This window comes from Neophocaena asiaeorientalis, unplaced genomic scaffold (genome assembly GCF_003031525.2).
Source record: "Neophocaena asiaeorientalis asiaeorientalis breed wild unplaced genomic scaffold, Neophocaena_asiaeorientalis_V1.1 scaffold37, whole genome shotgun sequence".
NCBI lineage: Eukaryota > Metazoa > Chordata > Mammalia > Artiodactyla > Phocoenidae > Neophocaena > Neophocaena asiaeorientalis.
In genome coordinates, this window is record NW_020174269.1 from 2,040,596 (window position 1) to 2,057,266 (window position 16,671).

General features: G+C 39.2%; 2 protein-coding genes across 3 annotated transcripts in view; one reads left to right on the top strand and one right to left on the bottom strand.

Annotated features, from left to right (window-relative positions):
* DHFR (dihydrofolate reductase) overlaps positions 1 to 3,920 on the bottom strand; it is a 22,770-nt gene extending 18,850 nt beyond the window's left edge. The window contains 3 exon segments of the mRNA XM_024755699.1: positions 850 to 955; positions 3,398 to 3,447; positions 3,773 to 3,920. Of these exon segments, the coding sequence (XP_024611467.1) occupies positions 850 to 955; positions 3,398 to 3,447; positions 3,773 to 3,858 (242 nt within the window). The 5' untranslated portion in view covers positions 3,859 to 3,920.
* A 121-nt stretch (positions 3,921 to 4,041) lies between these two features.
* MSH3 (mutS homolog 3) overlaps positions 4,042 to 16,671 on the top strand; it is a 182,367-nt gene continuing 169,737 nt past the window's right edge. For both annotated transcript variants that reach the window (XM_024755697.1, XM_024755698.1), the window contains exons 1-2: positions 4,042 to 4,318; positions 5,796 to 5,916. In XM_024755697.1, the coding sequence (XP_024611465.1) occupies positions 4,115 to 4,318; positions 5,796 to 5,916 (325 nt within the window). In that variant the 5' untranslated portion in view covers positions 4,042 to 4,114. The remainder of the gene's footprint in view (positions 4,319 to 5,795; positions 5,917 to 16,671) is intronic.

A 16,671-nucleotide genomic window follows, 5' to 3' on the forward strand; every position in this document is an offset into this window, starting at 1 on the left:
TTATTTTAGTGGGCTGGGACCAATGTAAAAAATAACAAAAAGAAACAAAATAGCAATCAGTTTGCACTACATGTAGAGTAAATGCCATGGAAGCCTTGGTGAAGGTAAAAAGCACTGGAGTTGACTTGATGAAGAGTCTTAATGCTTTTACCTAAACTGCTTCCCCCTCCTCACCCTGCCAAGTCCCCAGGGCATTTCCAGGCATCCAGAACTATGTTACCTAACGTTAAATTGGTAAACAGGAATATTCCTCCCCCAGGCCAACTAGAGACACTCCCTAGAATTCCTAGGAAATGCTTCCATTTCAAAACTTTGAAAATTTTAACCTTCAGATGCTGGGTAAAGAACAAAAGCACAAAATATTATTTGGCTGTTGTGGTAAACTAGAAATAACAGGGCACAAGACTAGGACCAGCTTTTAGCCCATCCTAAAATTTACATCTTATTGCGTTTAGGGCTAGGTACAGAGACAGGATAACCACTTAAGTTTGTCAAGTTCCATAATATATGTATTTTGATTTTACATGAAACTAGAAAAGTTTATTAAATTACATTATATAACTGATATTTAAGTCTACTGAATAATGGTTCAAGGAAACGTGCAAATCTATTATTACCATAGTTAGATTTAATGTAATTTGTCAAGGTGATGAAATCAGTCACTTGAGTAACAGAATAAGTTACTGTCATACGGCATAAATAACTGCTTATTTTCTGTAATCACCTTTATGATATTAAGTAGCTTCATCCATAGTTACATTCATACTATTTTATTTTGTCCTATACTGACCTCTGCCATAAGAAACGGAACATGATTTTCTTGTGGTGAATTTATGGTACAGTACTTACTTGAGTTCTCTACTGAGAACTATATTAATTCTGTCCTTTAATGGTCGATTTTTCTCTGGAATGGAGAACCAGGTTTTCCTACCCATAATCACCAAATTCTGTTTACCTGTAAAATCACACGCAAAAGATAAATATATTTTGGGAGTATACATATATATTTTTATATATTCATACATATACACATAGATCGTCATAGGGACACCTAGTGGATCTGCTTTAAAAAATTAAAATTTAAAACAGCTTTATCAAAATTTACCATTTGTCATCCATTATCGAAGTCTAGTAACTGTTATTTCCTTTGGCTTTAGCCAACTTATAACCAATATATACTTTTCATCAACTGTAGTCATGTATATTATAGTAGTTAAGAGCAAAGATTCTGGGTTGAAGCGCTCAAATTGAATGTATTCTGTCATCTACTAGGCGAGTCATGTTTATCTCCTGTGTCTTATTTTCCTTATCTATAAAACGGAGATAATGGTAGTTCCTACTTGTAGAGTTGTTGTGGCGATTGAAGACTTACAATACTCAGCATCTAATATGTACTGTAATAACTGATATAACAGTATTATTCATATCTGCATACTTTATACATTTAAATTAGTCATTTTTTTTAAAGACAGCTGCTTAATATTCCATGCAATTAGCTTAAAACTTTATCAATTGTGCCTCTGTGCATCTAGTTCAAGTATAACGCTTCTATAAAAACTATACACATGTAAAGCTTCCATTTTTGTTTAATTACTTAGGAGAAAAAAACCCTTGGGAGTCAGGTATCTGGATCAAAGGAACATATTCATTTCTATGATTCTTGATATGTTCTGATAGACTATCAAAAGGAGTGCATGTATGTTTTCTTTTTTCAATGTAGTTTTGTTTTATTACTTTAAAAAAAATTATTTATTTAATTTATTTATTTTTGGCTGCGTTGGGTATTCGTTGCTGTGCGTGGGCTTTCTCTAGTCGCAGTGAGTAGGGGCTACTCTTCGTTGCAGTGCACAGGCTTCTCATTGCGGTGGCTTCTCTTGTTGTGGAGCACGGGCTCCAGGAGCATGGGCTTCAGTAGTTGTGGCTTGCGGGATTCAGTAGTTGTGCTTCACAGGCTCTACAGCGCAGGCTCAGTAGTTGTGGCGCACGAGCTTAGTTGCTCCACGGCATGTGGGATCTTCCCGGACCAGGGATCGAACCCCTGTCCCCTGCATTGGCAGGCGGATTCTTAACCACTGTGCCACCAGAGAAGTCCCTGTATCTGTTTTCTTAAAGAAACATCGTTTGATTTTATTTAAACAAAAACACTAAATTTACAAACTGCAAGTTGTAAGACTAAGCATTTTTCAGGTTTTGCTTCACTACTCTTACCAAATATTACCTCCAAATGTTGGAAAAAATTTTTTTCCTCCAAGAACAAACAAAAAACCCCCTGTAATCCAGAGTACCCTTATACAATATGCACTATATTTTCAAAGAGCTTTACGTGTTCAATAAGGAGATATCAACTATTAAAGATAATGGAGCTAACAGGTGAGGAATTCTGATGAGGAATATGGCACAGACCTGACCTAACAACTAAGGTAGAGATGATAACTGAAGGACATAGGGAGGCGTTTAAAAAAAAAAAAAGCCAAGACGTCCTTGGTACCCTTTCATTCATTTATCCAAGTAATACTATATTTACTGAAAACCAGCAAACAGGTCAGGCATGGGATGCTCTTCCAATTAGCAGGCCATACTTAGGATTCTTGAGAGTGGTTCATGTCAATTTTTTAGCTTCAAGCTTTTGCCATCATGTCTCCAACTAGTGACTCAAGGGCCAAATTGAAGTACCTTTTATCTGTCCTGTTATAGTTATGCTGCATCTGCTCCTTTCTGATTTAGTTTCCCTGTTTACTCTGCTATTCCTCCTCTAATGAATAAACACACATGTCTCTTAGGTTTTTTCTCCCTCATGCCCACATTCTTATCCTTGGTTATCCTCTTCTCTCCAGTGGCTCAATTCATCTAGTTCCCCGTGCTGAAATTGTCCCGGATATACAACAAGCACTTTAAAATCATCATCATTACAGCTGCACGCTATTCCCCACTCCTTTATTTCCCATGTCACCCAGACTCTCAAACTGAAAATCTGAGAGTTCATCTTTGATGCCTTCCTGCATCACCTTTAACTTTCTAATCTCCAAATTGAGTATCTTGTAACCGCTTTTTGGACTTCTGTCCTCTCCATTGCCATTCAGGCACTATCATCTCTTCCAGCAGCTATTTCAAAGGCCTGTTCTGGTTTCCTTTGCCAGTGCTAACCTCCACAGAAGCCTCTACCTAGCTTCCAATTTTGACCAATACCTGAGTTGTACGCGCGCTCACATAAAATTTCAAAGAAATTTTTTCCAAAAAAAAATGTTTAATGAATCTTGGGAACTGCATCCTCATTTATGTTAGGACAAAAGGTCCCAGACTAACATGAAAAACTTTTAATTTAAGTAAAATTCGCACTGGTAAGCTTCCTTAGGCAAGACCCTTCGCAAATTTGAATCACTTAAAAATCCCACATTACCTTCTACTGAAGAGGTTGTGGTCATTCTTTGGAAATACCTGTATTCATTCCTACAAGTTAGAGAAACACATGGAGTTACTCAGAATGGGATCCCGTGGGCTTCAGCTCTAACGCACCCGACAAACTGTGCGCTGGGGGACCTCCAGGACTGGGGTAGGACGCGGGGGGAAAAAGCCTAGCGGGGCAGCTGGAGCGGGACGGAAATAAGTAACTAGCCGCCAGGCTCCTGACGCGGAAGGAAGTCTAAGCCTACCTCCCGCCAACTCAGGTCACGAGTCCGACCCCTTCTTTTCGCAGCGTCGACCCGGCCCGGCCCAGGTGTCCCGATTAAGCTCCGATCCAACACAATCGACCCACCTCCTGCCCAGCAGGTACCTGAGCGGGGGCCAGGGCAGGTCCCCGTTCTTGCCGATGCCCATGTTCTGGGACACAGCGACAATGCAGTTTAGCGGACGAACCATGATAGCAGCAGAAAACACTTCCAAGCTAGCACGTCACACTGACCACGGGGATTACCCGCCAGTTTGGCGCGAAATATCGGCCACCCCGCCCCCTCAGTCCTATTTGTGCAGGCGAGACCCCGCCCTCGTCCCGCCCCCCGCCCCGGCGCACTGCAGGGTTGCGACGTGCTCGCGCCCGCAGACGCCCTGGGAACGGCGGCCGCGGGCTCGCGCTCCCAGCTCGTCCTGCTCCCGGGCTGTGGCTGCGTGCTCCGCGATGTCGCGCCGGAAGCCGGTCTCTGGTGGCGCCGCTCCCGCCGGCCCAGGCCCTGCGAGGCAGTCGGTTTTGAGCAGATTCTTCCAGTCTACGGGAAGCCTGAAATCCACCTCCTCCCCAACGGGTGCAGCCGAGAAGGCGGATCCTGACTCTGACTCCGCAGCGCCCCTAGCGGCCACTCTCCCGCCTCAGTTGCTGCCACACGTGGTGGGTTCGGTCCAGGGCGGGGCGGGGCCATCGGGGAGTGGGCGCGACCATAGGGCGGGGGCGGTGCTTGTGGGTGGAGCGGGACGAGGCGGGGACTGTGCGCGAGAATATGCGAGATGACTGGGCCAGGAGGGAAAGGGGCGGGGCTCAGGAAGGAGAAAGAGGGAAGAGGCAGGGCAGCATCCGTCCTAGGTGCAGTTCAGACATTTTAGGGTAATATTACACTTGGGGTAATAGATTTGAGGCTAAGGTCACACCGGCTCTTAATGGCAGACCTTAGCTCATTCTGATGAGGTTAGAGTCAAAGGATACATATTTTAATCTCCATCCTCTCCCCTACCCCCCCCCCGTTTTTTTTTCTGGATTGAGGGTTGAAGAGGAGCATTATTTATTATTTGTATGTGTTTGGTTAGCTGACTAGACGAAAACTGCCTTTAAATCTCTAGTTTTTAAGGCTGCAACAGCCTTGCTTAGTATTTCAAGCGTTTACGGGTCAAAGTCATGTGCAGTTCCCTGGTGACTGTACCCCTTGTAGTTCAGGTTATAAAGTCTGATACACAATTTGGGTGGACAAAGTTTCTTAAGATGATACAGATGTGATGACTAGTTGTATGCTTCCTGTTGCTTCAAAATCTTGTTCCCTTCATTTATGTTTCTTCCATAGATGGTTGTTCCTCTCCTGTCTTTGTTTTTTGACCATAGCCTATATTTTCATGAATTCACCAAGATTTTATTTTATGCCTACCATTTAGAGGTTATTTGGTGAAGGACTTAAGTTTTTGACAGGTTTTCTGCCAGCATATAGTCCATAATCTTGTGGCATTTTCAGTGGTGAACATAAATCAAGTTTGAATGCGAAACAGTTAAATGACAATTAACATTTCAAAAATGATACTGTTTTAAATTATCTGTCTAAATTCAACTTTTCTAAATATTAGGTTTTTTTCTTAAAGGTATTCTATTTAACATAGGTAAGTAGGGTGATTCATAATCTGAGATAGGGGAAGACTGATCGAGTGAAGAAAAGTAGCAGCCTTGGTTCTAATTCTAGGAGGGCTTGAGGTGCTGAGGCTCATGACTTGCCAGTCTCCACCTTGTCTTTGAAGATGGTAAAACAGTTCACCCATAACTCTAAACAGATGATTCTATGAAGGGTGGATGGCAAGAACCTTGCTGTCATTCAGAAGTAAGGTTTAGGGCTTCCCTGGTGGCGCAGTGGTTGAGAGTCCGCCTGCCGATGCAGGGGACGCGGGTTCGTGCCCCAGTCTGGGAAGATCCCACATGCCGCGGAGTGGCTGGCCCGTGACCCATGGCTGCTGAGCCTGCGCGTCCGGACCCTGTGCTCCGCAACGGGAGAGGCCACAGCAGTGAGAGGCCCGCATAGCGCAAAAAAAAAAAAAAAAAGAAGTAAGGTTTAAGTTATTTTGCATACATCAAGTTTTGAGATTAGAGATAATATCATTTTCTAACATAGGTTGCAGAAATCGAGAGGAGTAAAAAGAGACCCCTGGAGAGTGATGGGCCTGTTAAAAAGAAAGCAAAGAAAGTCCAAGAAAAGGAAGAAGGAAGTGATTCAGTAATGCCTGGGAACGCTGGTGAGTTCTGGGGCAATTTTTCTTCATTCTTACAAGTAATGACTCTGATATTCTCACATTCTCCTGAGGGCAGAGGAGACTGTTGGAGTATTGGGCCATTTTTTCCATTGTGGAGAAAGGTCTCCATTGTGCTTGAGTAGACTGGCCCCTTCATAAGGGGTGGTGTGGGTAAGAGGTTGGGGGAGTGGAGGTAAGAGATGGAGTTCTGCAATTTGGCTGTAGTTCTCCCAATTTTCTCTCTTATTCCCTCTAGCAAATTTTTGTCTTGATTATGAAAGTAAAACGTTCTTGTTATAAAAATTTCAAACAATACAGAAATGTAGAAGGTGGACAGTAAAAGACCTCATAATCTCTCCCTTTCAGTAAGGGCTACTGCTAATTTTTGGGGGTGCTGTACATTCTTCCAGGTTTTTCTGTTTATACACATCTATATGTACTCAAATAGACCCCAAAATAAGTTAACTAATAATAATATTTTATAAATTATATTATACTATATATACTAATTTGCAACTGTTTTTTTCCACTTAGCAGAACATTTTGAACAATTTTCAATGTCAGGACAGGTAGATCTACCCTGTCCTTTTTAATCATGGAGCTGCTTTTTCTGTATGCTAAAGGGTTTTGGGTAAAACCACTATTCCTGAGCTGTTGGACTTCTAGGGGAGGTATTGGATACAGATGGTTGAGCAGATTTTTCTCTAGTTTTTGGCCTCAGACAATTTGTGATAGGGGAGGACAGAAAATGCTTCTTTCTTCATTATCCCCAGGAATTTAGGCAAAGAAAACGAGACAAAACCAAAAAAAAAAAAAAAAAAGTTTCTATTTAGTGGATCAAGAGGTAAAGTTTGGATTTAGGGTTAACATGAAAGCCTTAGTATGAAATAACTATAGAAATGGAGACGTATGGTTAAAGAGAAGGATAAATCTGATGATACCCTTTTTCTCCTCCTACCTGAAGGGGCCATGACGAGAGGCATGACTTGACAGAATTTGCATTTTCCAGGGTCGTCTACCTTTCTTTGCTTCATTACTCTACATAGATCTGATCTATTCAGTTTTTCAGTAAATTCGTCAAGCTGTTAATGAACCCTCTGTTTGCCTGCCATTGTTGTACAGGTTTTTGTAGTTCTTTTATTCTTCCAAACAACCCTTGCTGTCCTCCGGTGATAGGTGAGGTTGAGGGTTACCACACTTAAGTAACTTTTTCAGGCACCCAGGAGAGCTGAGGTGGACAAGGGGCAACAGACTTGGAATGTTTTGAAATAAGACCTTTGCTACTTGGTAAAAATCACACTCAGGAAGAGGAAAGAGCTTTCCCCAGTCAAACGCTGGGTGATTGCTCCACCTTGGGTTTTTTTTTTTTTAAATAACAGATTATTAAGATATAATCACATGTTATACAATTCACCCATTTACCATGTACAATTCAATGACTTTCAGTATATTCACAGAATTGTGCAGCCCTCATTAAGTCAATTTTAGAGCATTTTCATCACCCTCAAAGGAAACTCAGTACCCAATAGCAGTCACTTCCCATTTTCCCCAAGCAGCGCCCCCCTCACCGACCTAAGCAACCACGAATCTATTTTCTGTCTATAGATTTGTCTATTCCGAACATGTCATATAAATAGAATCATACAGTATGTGGCCTTTTTGTCTGGTTTCTTTCACTTAGCCTAATGTTTCCAAGGTTCATCCATGTTGTAGCATGTGTCAGTACCTCCTTCCTTTCAAAAGTTGTTTTGATTTGATTTCTTTTTATTGTGGTAAAATACATGGAACATAAAATTTTCGTCTTAACCATTTTTAAGTGTACAGTTCAATTAAGTGCATTCATAATTTTGTAAAACCATTACCTCCATCCACCTCTAGAATTCTTTTTGTCTTGCAGAATTGAAACAATAAAGCCATTAAATAATAGCTCCACATTCCCTCCTCCCCCAGTCCCTGGCCATCAACATTCTACTTTCCATGATTTTGAGTACTCTAAATTACATCATTCCTTTTTATTGTTGAATAATATGCCATTATATCCACTTCAGTTCTTAATTCTTCAATTTATAAGCTCATTTTTATGTCTAGGATCCACAGGGGAAGGAAGCTTTTATACTCACAAGGAAACTTGATACATTTGAAAAGTGATTTAAATATGTGTTTTGAAAACAAATTGAATAATAATAAAAAGGTAAAACATACATTTGAAAAGAAATTCAAATATATATCTCTAAAAGAAGAGAAGTCACAGGAAACTAGGTAAAGTATATATTAGAAAAGTCCTATATTTAAGAAGAAAAGGAGTCATAGTATTCCTTCAAAGGTTCTTAACCTTTAACATCTGTGACATCAAGGTTTTTGGTGTTTTTGAATTATGGTGTTGATTTCCCTATTATGTCTTTTTTCCTCTGGCTGCTTTTACGATTTTGTATTTATCACTGGTTTGCCCACATTTGATTTTTTTTCTTAACATCTTTATTGGGGTATAATTGCTTTACAATGGTGTGTTAGTTTCTGCTTTATAACAAAATGAATCAGTTATACATATACACATGTTCCCATATCTCTTCCCTCTTGCATCTTCCTTCCTCCCACCCTCCCAATCCCACCCCTCCAGGCGGTCACAAAGCACCGAGCTGATCTCCCTGTGCTATGCGGCTGCTTCCCCCTAGCTATCTACCTTACGTTTGTTAGTGTATATATGTCCATGCCTCTCTCTCGCTTTGTCCCAGCATACCCTTCCCCCTCCCCATATCCTCAAGTCCATTCTCCAGTAGGTCTGTGTCTTTATTCCTGTCTTACCCCTAGGTTCTTCATGACATTTTTTTTTCTTAAATTCCATATATATGTGTTAGTATACGGTATTTGTCTTTCTCTTTCTGACTTACTTCACTCTGTATGATAGACTCTAGGTCTATCCACCTCATTACAAATAGCTCAATTTCGTTTCTTTTTATGGCTGAGTAATATTCCATTGTATATATGTGCCACATCTTTATCCATTCATCCGATGATGGGCGCTTAGGTTGTTTTCATCTCTGGGCTATTGTAAATAGAGCTGAAATGAACATTTTGGTACATGACTCTTTTTGAATTTTGGTTTTCTCAGGGTATATGCCCAGTAGTGGGATTGCTGGGTCATATGGTAGTTCTATTTGTAGTTTTTTAAGGAACCTCCATACTGTTCTCCATAGTGGCTGTACCAATTCACATTCCCACCAGCAGTGCAAGAGTGTTCCCTTTTCTCCACACCCTCTCCAGCATTTATTGTTTCTAGATTTTTTGATGATGGCCATTCTGACTGGTGTGAGATGATATCTCATTGTAGTTTTGATTTGCATTTCTCTAATGATTAATGATGTTGAGCATTCTTTCATGTGTTTGTTGGCAGTCTGTATATCTTCTTTGGAGAAATGTCTATTTAGGTCTTCTGCCCATTTTTGGATTGGGTTGTTTGTTTTTTTGTTATTGAGCTGCATGAGCTGCTTGTATATTTTGGAAATTAATCCTTTGTCAGTTGCTTCATTTGCAAATATTTTCTCCCATTCTGAGGGTTGTCTTTTGGTCTTGTTTATGGTTTCCTTTGCTGGGCAAAAGCTTTGAAGTTTCATGAGGTCCCATTTGCCACATTTGATTTTGATGAGCCTTAGTCTAGTATTTAAAAAAATTCTTATTTCTTCATTAATCTTTATCCTGTTTGGAGTTCATTTAAAGCTTCTTGGGTTCCATCAGTTTATAGTTTTCATCAAATTTGGAAGAATTTTTTGGCCACTTTTTTCTCAAATTTTTTTTCTGTCTCTTCCCTTTCTCTTCTTCTGAGAGTTTATTAATAGGGATGCTAGATTACTTAACATTATCCCTCAAATAAGGAAGCTCTTTTCATTTATTTTCCAGTATTATTTCCCCTTCTGCTTCATTTTGGATTGATTCTCCTGCTGTATTTTCAAGTTCAGTGATAATTTTTTCCAGTAGTATCTGATATGATATAAATTTAATTCAGTGAAATGTTCAGTTCAGATATTATATATTTCATCTCTAGAAGTTCTGTATTGTTCTTTTTAAAAAATATCCCATTTTTCTATGTAAATTGTATTTCAGTAAAGCTGTTACCAAACAAAAACCTTCCATTCTGCTCCTCTTTATTTTTTCCTTTTCATTCTTGATTATATGGAACATGTTTATAATATGTGTTTTCATGTCCTTATATGCTAATTCTGTCATCTCTATCATTTCTGGTTTGGTACACCTTGACTGATTTTTCTACTTTTTGCATGTTTAGTAATTAATTATTTGGATTGTGTTTTGTATTTTTGTTTTTTAAATTTATTTATTTTTGGCTGCGTTGGGTCTTCATTGCTGCATGCGGGCTTTATCTAGTTGCAGTGTGCGGGGGCTACTCTTCCTTGCTGTATGTGCGCTTCTCATTGCGGTGGCTTCTCTTGTTGCAAAGCACGGGCTCTGGGCACGTGGGCTTCAGGAGTTGTGGTGTGTCGGCTCAGTAGTTGTGACTCATGGGCTCTAGAACGCAGTCTCAGTAGTTGTGGTGCACGGGCTTCGTTGCTTCACAGCATGTGGGATCTTCCTGGACCAGGGATGGAACCCCTGTGCCCTGCATCGGCAGGTGGACTCCCAACCACTGCGCCACCAGGGAAGTCCTGATAATAAGTATTTTGAACTTTGTGTTGTTGTGTGCTGGGATTTGTGTTTCTTTAAAAAATGTTGAATTTTGTTCTGGCAAGTAGTTAAATTCCTTGTGGATCAGTTTGATCTTTTTAGGGATTGTTTTTAAGCTTTGGAAGAGAAGGTCTAGAGTAGCCCCGTTCTTAAGCCTTGACTTTTCTAGAGTTGGGAAAGGATGGATAGTTGCAATAGCACACCATTATATAGTATTTACACCATACAGAGACAATACATGTTAATAATCTTTAGATTATAGACAATAGTAAAATGTAATAAAAGTTTTAGGAAGCAATGAGGTCTGAGTATTTATTACCTTTGTTTTTTGTTTTTTTTAAGCAGATAATTGGGGTAGGATTTTTTATTAATTAATTATTATTATTATTTATTTTTGCTGTGTTGGGTCTTCGTTTCTGTGCGAGGGCTTTCTCTAGTTGTGGTGAGCGGGGGCCACTCTTAATCGCGGTGCGCGGGCCTCTCACTATCGCGGCCTCTCTTGTTGCAGAACACAGGCTCCAGACGCGCAGGCTCAGTAGTTGTGGCTCACGGGCCTAGCTGCTCCACAGCAGCATGTGGGATCCTCCCAGACCAGGGCTCGATCCTCCCAGACCAGGGCTTGAACCAGTGTCCCCAGCATTAGCAAGCAGATTCTCAACCACTGCACCACCAGGGAAGCCCCCTGTTACCTTTGTTTTTAATGTAATTCATTTAATTGTAAGTTTATATACTGTAACATAATAGCTGTGTTTTACAACTGGCTCACAAAGTTCTTGAAGATTTCACTTACCAGTATGAGCTGGCTCCATTGTCTCTCTGTGTGGGCTAATTTGAGCTTCCTCATAGCAGTGGTGGCTGGTTTCCAAGAATGAGTATGGTGAGAGAGAGCCAGACGGAAGCTGTATTGTCTTTCACAGTCTAGCTTTGGAAGTTATATAGTGTCACTTCTGCCATACTCTGTTGGTTGAATTAGTTACAAAGGCCTGTGTGGGTTCAAGAGGAAGGAACATGGATTCCACCTTTCAGTGCAGGAGTGTCAGCATCACATAGGAAAAACATATGGGATGGAATATATATATGTCTGGCTACGTTTGGTAAATAAAATCTCCCCAGATTCAGACTTGACTTTTTGTTATTATTCTTATTTTAATTACAGATAAACAGTGTAGAACTCTGTCTCAAATGCATTTTGATAAATACAAATATCCATTATCTTAATACTATATAAATGTGGACTTTCCAAAATCAATTAAAGATATTATAAAATATAGCCAGAGTATATAAAAATAAGATACAATTTTTTTTTTTTTTTTTTTTTTCGGACTGCGCCACTAGGGAAGCCCAAGATACAATTTTTTAAAAAGACCCGGGAAATGTATCAGATATTATACCTTTAAACCATATCCAGGAAGTTCAAATTGAAATCTGACTTAAATTCATTTTTTCCAGTTTACCCTAGACCATTTTATAAAAGACATCGATTAATATTTATAATTATTACACACTGCAATTAATATCCTAACATAAAGCTACTTAGTTATTTAAAATATTTTTTTAATTGTAAAAGTATAGTTGATTTACAATGTTGTGTTAGATTCCGGTGTACAGCAAAGTGATTCAGTCAGACATATATATGTATTTTTTCGGATTTTTTTCTCTTATAGGTTATTACAAAATATTGAGTATAGTTCCCTTGCTATACAGTAGGTCCTCATTGTTTATCTGTTTTATATATAGTAGTTTGTATCTGCTAATCCCAAACTCCTAATTTATCCACACCGTGCCCCCCACCCCACCCCCAGCCTTTCCCCTTTGGTAACCATAAGTTTGTTTTCTAACTCTGTGAGTCTGTTTCTGTTTTTGTAAATAAGTTCATTTGTATCACTTTTTAGATTCCACATATAAGTGATATCATATGATAAAAGATTTTGTCTGACTTACTTCACTTAGTATGATAATCTCTAGGTCCATCCATGTTGCTACTAATGGCATTTTTTTTTTTTTTTATGGCTGAGTATAAAGCTACTTAGTTTTAGTGAAAAAAATCAAAATTTTTCATGGAATCAAATATGCCATTCCCCAAATTCCCATTTTTGCATTGCATGACTGCCTATTATACAGGGTAAAAAATTTTATCCAGCAAACTTTCCATTTTCATTTTATGCTCTTAAAAAAAGAATCACCTTTTGACGTTTAAAACAACATGCCCCAATTTGGAATGAATATTTAAAAACAAGGGCACTAAGATTAAAAAATAAGTCTTTTAAAAGAAGAAGTTCTGCCCTTTACCTGGGTTTCTGTTGTTAGACAAGATTTGAAACTGCCTCTTAAATCTATTTATTTTTCTTTTTAAGACTCTCCTCCTTGACTTGTGTCTTATTTTTATCTGCCTAAGCTTAAATATCTTCTTTTGAACTTAAACCCTCAAAAACATTGGGTGTAATTTATTTTCCCAAACAGAGAATTCTTGAGACCCTGAGATCTATGAACATGGACTTGTTGATGTTTTTAATTCATTATAGATGTTTAACACATGTAGAGAATCATAAGCTTGATAAATTTCACAAACTGAAGTCACCTGTATAACCATCACTTAGATCAAGAAACTATATTACGAGGACCCCCGGAAACCTCTCTGTGCTCCCTCCCACTGGCAACCCCTTCCCCCCACCAAGGATAACCACTATCCTGACTTCAGTATAGATTGGTTTTGCCTGAACATTGTGTTTAATTTAACTGATTTAAAATATGTTTGTAATATTCCAGAGGTTTTTCTTTTTTTCCTTTTTTTAAGATGAATTATTTTATCTGTAAAACAGATTCTTATACAGATTTTTAAAAAATCTGTTTATAGTGGCACATATTTATATTTCAGCATCTACTCTGTGCTTCCTTCTAGATTAAAATTCTTTATTTAAAATATGATAATTCTTCTACCTTCTTGATCCTTCATAACCTAGGCCTAGAGGAGGAAGCCTGAGTAGAGAAAGTAACTATTATGTATTTACATTTTATGGTACACAAAAAATTAAAGCTCAAACAGTGAAGGTGTTAATTCAGTGAAAGATTTTTACTGAAAAGATTTTGGCCTATTTAACATGTTGGGACAGCAACCGATGGCCTTATTTCTAGGGTATATCCTCTTAAGGGCTCAGAGACTTTAGTGATAATGCTGGCAAGTCTTAATCTCATATTGTGGCAATTTGATAGTTCATTTCATGGCATCTTCAGAAAAGGAAATAGTGTAAGTGAGGTTTTAAGTATAGGAGCAGAATATGGAGGTTGTTAAGGTTTGCTTGGGTACTGTTAAACTAAAACAGGAGAACAGCCAATTATTTTATCAGCAAAATGGATTTATCTGGGAGCAGGTAAGAACTGCAATTTAGGACATGCAACTATGGCAAACCACATGCAAATTCAGCAAGGCAAAGGAGAGGAAACTCTTTTATAGAGGAGAAGAGGAATTTGGGAGAGTCATTGGAGGAAACTGGGAGTTCAAAGTATAATGGCTTTTCTTTGGCTGAGTTGTGACAGTCTCTCATTGGTTGTACTGTTGCCAGGCAAGGAGAAAATCTTCCTCCTGGTGGTGGTAGTAAGCTAGTGTCATTTCTATAGGAGATGCAAGGTAAGTCTCTTCCTGTTGGGATCTGTATTGATGCTGGGTAGTATGTCCAAGAGAGCTCTCCCTGCTGGCCTCCCAACTCCATTTTAGGAGGTTTCCCTTTTAATTTTCATAGTACTCAGTTTTCCATGAGCCAGGTTTTTCACAGTAGTTACAGTCTTCCTCAAGGCCTAATTGAGGGACTGGTGCCTATATCTGTGTCCCTTCTCAGACATGAGGGTTTTGTAGCTCTTGGGGGCTTTGCACTTGAGAAGCCTTCCAATTTAGTTTTTTTCATTGAGGGCCTTATGAGGTGTTAGAATCTCTCTTAAGTATCTGTGAGGAAGGCAATGAAAGATTTTGGTTTTCCTGTGTAAGCTTCATTCTTCCCGCAGATAACATGTTCATATTTCCCCCTGGTTTTCTTTCAGATGGCTCAAGATTTGATGGTCCTAGGAGCATTAAGAAAAAAATGTAATTTTGGGTAATTGCTTGTGTACCAGTTCTTTCTCTTATTTTAGAGTTCAGGAATCATAATGGCTTGATATAAATGAACAAGTGTGGGACACTTTCTTTCCTAACTCTTGAGCTGTAGTGCACTCGTAGAAGGTCATTGTAGCCTAAGGATGAAAGATGGCTACACAGAAAAAGGAGAGAAAAAACTTTAAGAGATGTGGAAGGGTAGCAGAGAGGATGTACAGAAGCATGGGCTCAATCCAGGATCTTTCTGAACTGACAAAAACCTTTCTGTATTGAGCATAACTCAAGGATGGAGCTTCAAGGTGGAATCTTCCTTGGTAGTGGTGAGAGTAGGGTAGGGTGGAGAAGGATGGTAAGGAGGAGGGCAAGAAAGTGAGCCATCAAGGGCTCTTACCACATGCACGCTAAGTCCTTGCTGCACATCCAGCTGAGCAAACCCTGAAGTTTGTGGAAATAAGGCCATAGACATGGCATTTTTTGAAATATGAACTTTACTGTTTACTTAAAAAAATAAATAATGGGAAGAAAAGAGCAGAGCATTCACTAGCTAGAAGAGTCCCTGGCTACTTCACCTTAGTTTTTAACACTTCAGTTTTAGATATTCTTTTTTCACATGAGTGCAATTCTAAGACTTATGCCCCACTCCCATCCTGGGAAAGTTTTTTTGTATCGATAGGGGGAAGTCCTTATATAATATAAAAACTTACAGTATATGTTTGAAGAGTGATTCAAGTATACATCCTGAAAAGGGGAGAATAACAGTAAATAAGATGAATATATACATTTGAAAAGAGATTTCAAATATACATTTTTCTAGCTACAAGGTTAACAGGAGACAGGATAAAGTATAGATCTAAAAAGAGGTTTGAATATTAATATGAAAATATTTAAACTTTTAGAAATGAACAAAACCCAACTCTTGCCCTCAGAGTGTTTTTGCTTTAATGGGAAAGTAAGAGATAATAAATGCAGTCCCAGTTTCTTTATATTAAATAATAATTACCTAATAGTATTGCTCTAAAGGGTGAAAAGATGTATTCTGGCATATAGTAGATACCCAGTACATGATAGTTTCCCTTATTTTATGGGTTGCTTGCTTATTAATAACTGCTAATTGGCAGAGTGTGATAAGTGCTGTAGAGAGATGCGATCTTGTTATAGGAACATAGAGAAAGAAAAGATGACTTTAAACTGGGAGAATTAGCAGAATTTCATGAAAAAGTAGTTTTGAGATGGGTCTGGATGAAGTGAGTACAATTTGCCATGTGGAAATTGGGGTCAAGGGCATTCTGGGGAGAAAGAATAGCATGAGCAAAGCTGTGGAGGCAGGAAGGCACATGTCCTGGGGGTGGTTTCCTTGGTGAATTCCTGGTGTCAGTATCTTTAGGTCTTTCCCATGGAGCTGGTCAGTTTCCCCAGTCCAGAGTCTCCTGAGCTCCTGCCTGGAGGGAGAACTCTGGCTGCCTGTGTTCTGAGAGCTGGTGAGAAGAGGCTGGTTTCTCCACATACAGTAAGCCTGTATTCACATCATTCTTATGGCTCAGGCACAGTACTGCGTCTCACCTGTGCCGATTTTGCCTTTTCCAGAGAAATCTCCAGTCTTCTTCTGAGGTAGAAGGAGGACAGTTACCCTTGAGTTTGGAGTAGGGTAGGGGTCTAGGGATTAAATTGTTTTGAACCAGTTCTGTTTATTTTAGAACCTCCCTTTTTCCATTTCCAGAGCTACTGGTGCCCTGATTCTTGAGCCATTTAATAAACATTTTGTGTTCTAAGTAAGATTGGTTCCTGGTTTTATATATTACTGATTTAGGATTTAGCTTTCAGGTATGCTGAATTGGTTATTGCTTATCCATTTATCCTTCTAGCTTCAGATATTTTATTTGCAGTTGTCACCTCTTCTTTTCTGTCTGCCCTGTTGTAGTTTTTAATGGGGTTTCAGGACCAAGTGAAATTAGATCTATGTTTCAATATGCCATCTTCACCCTGAACCCGAGGTTTCTTTA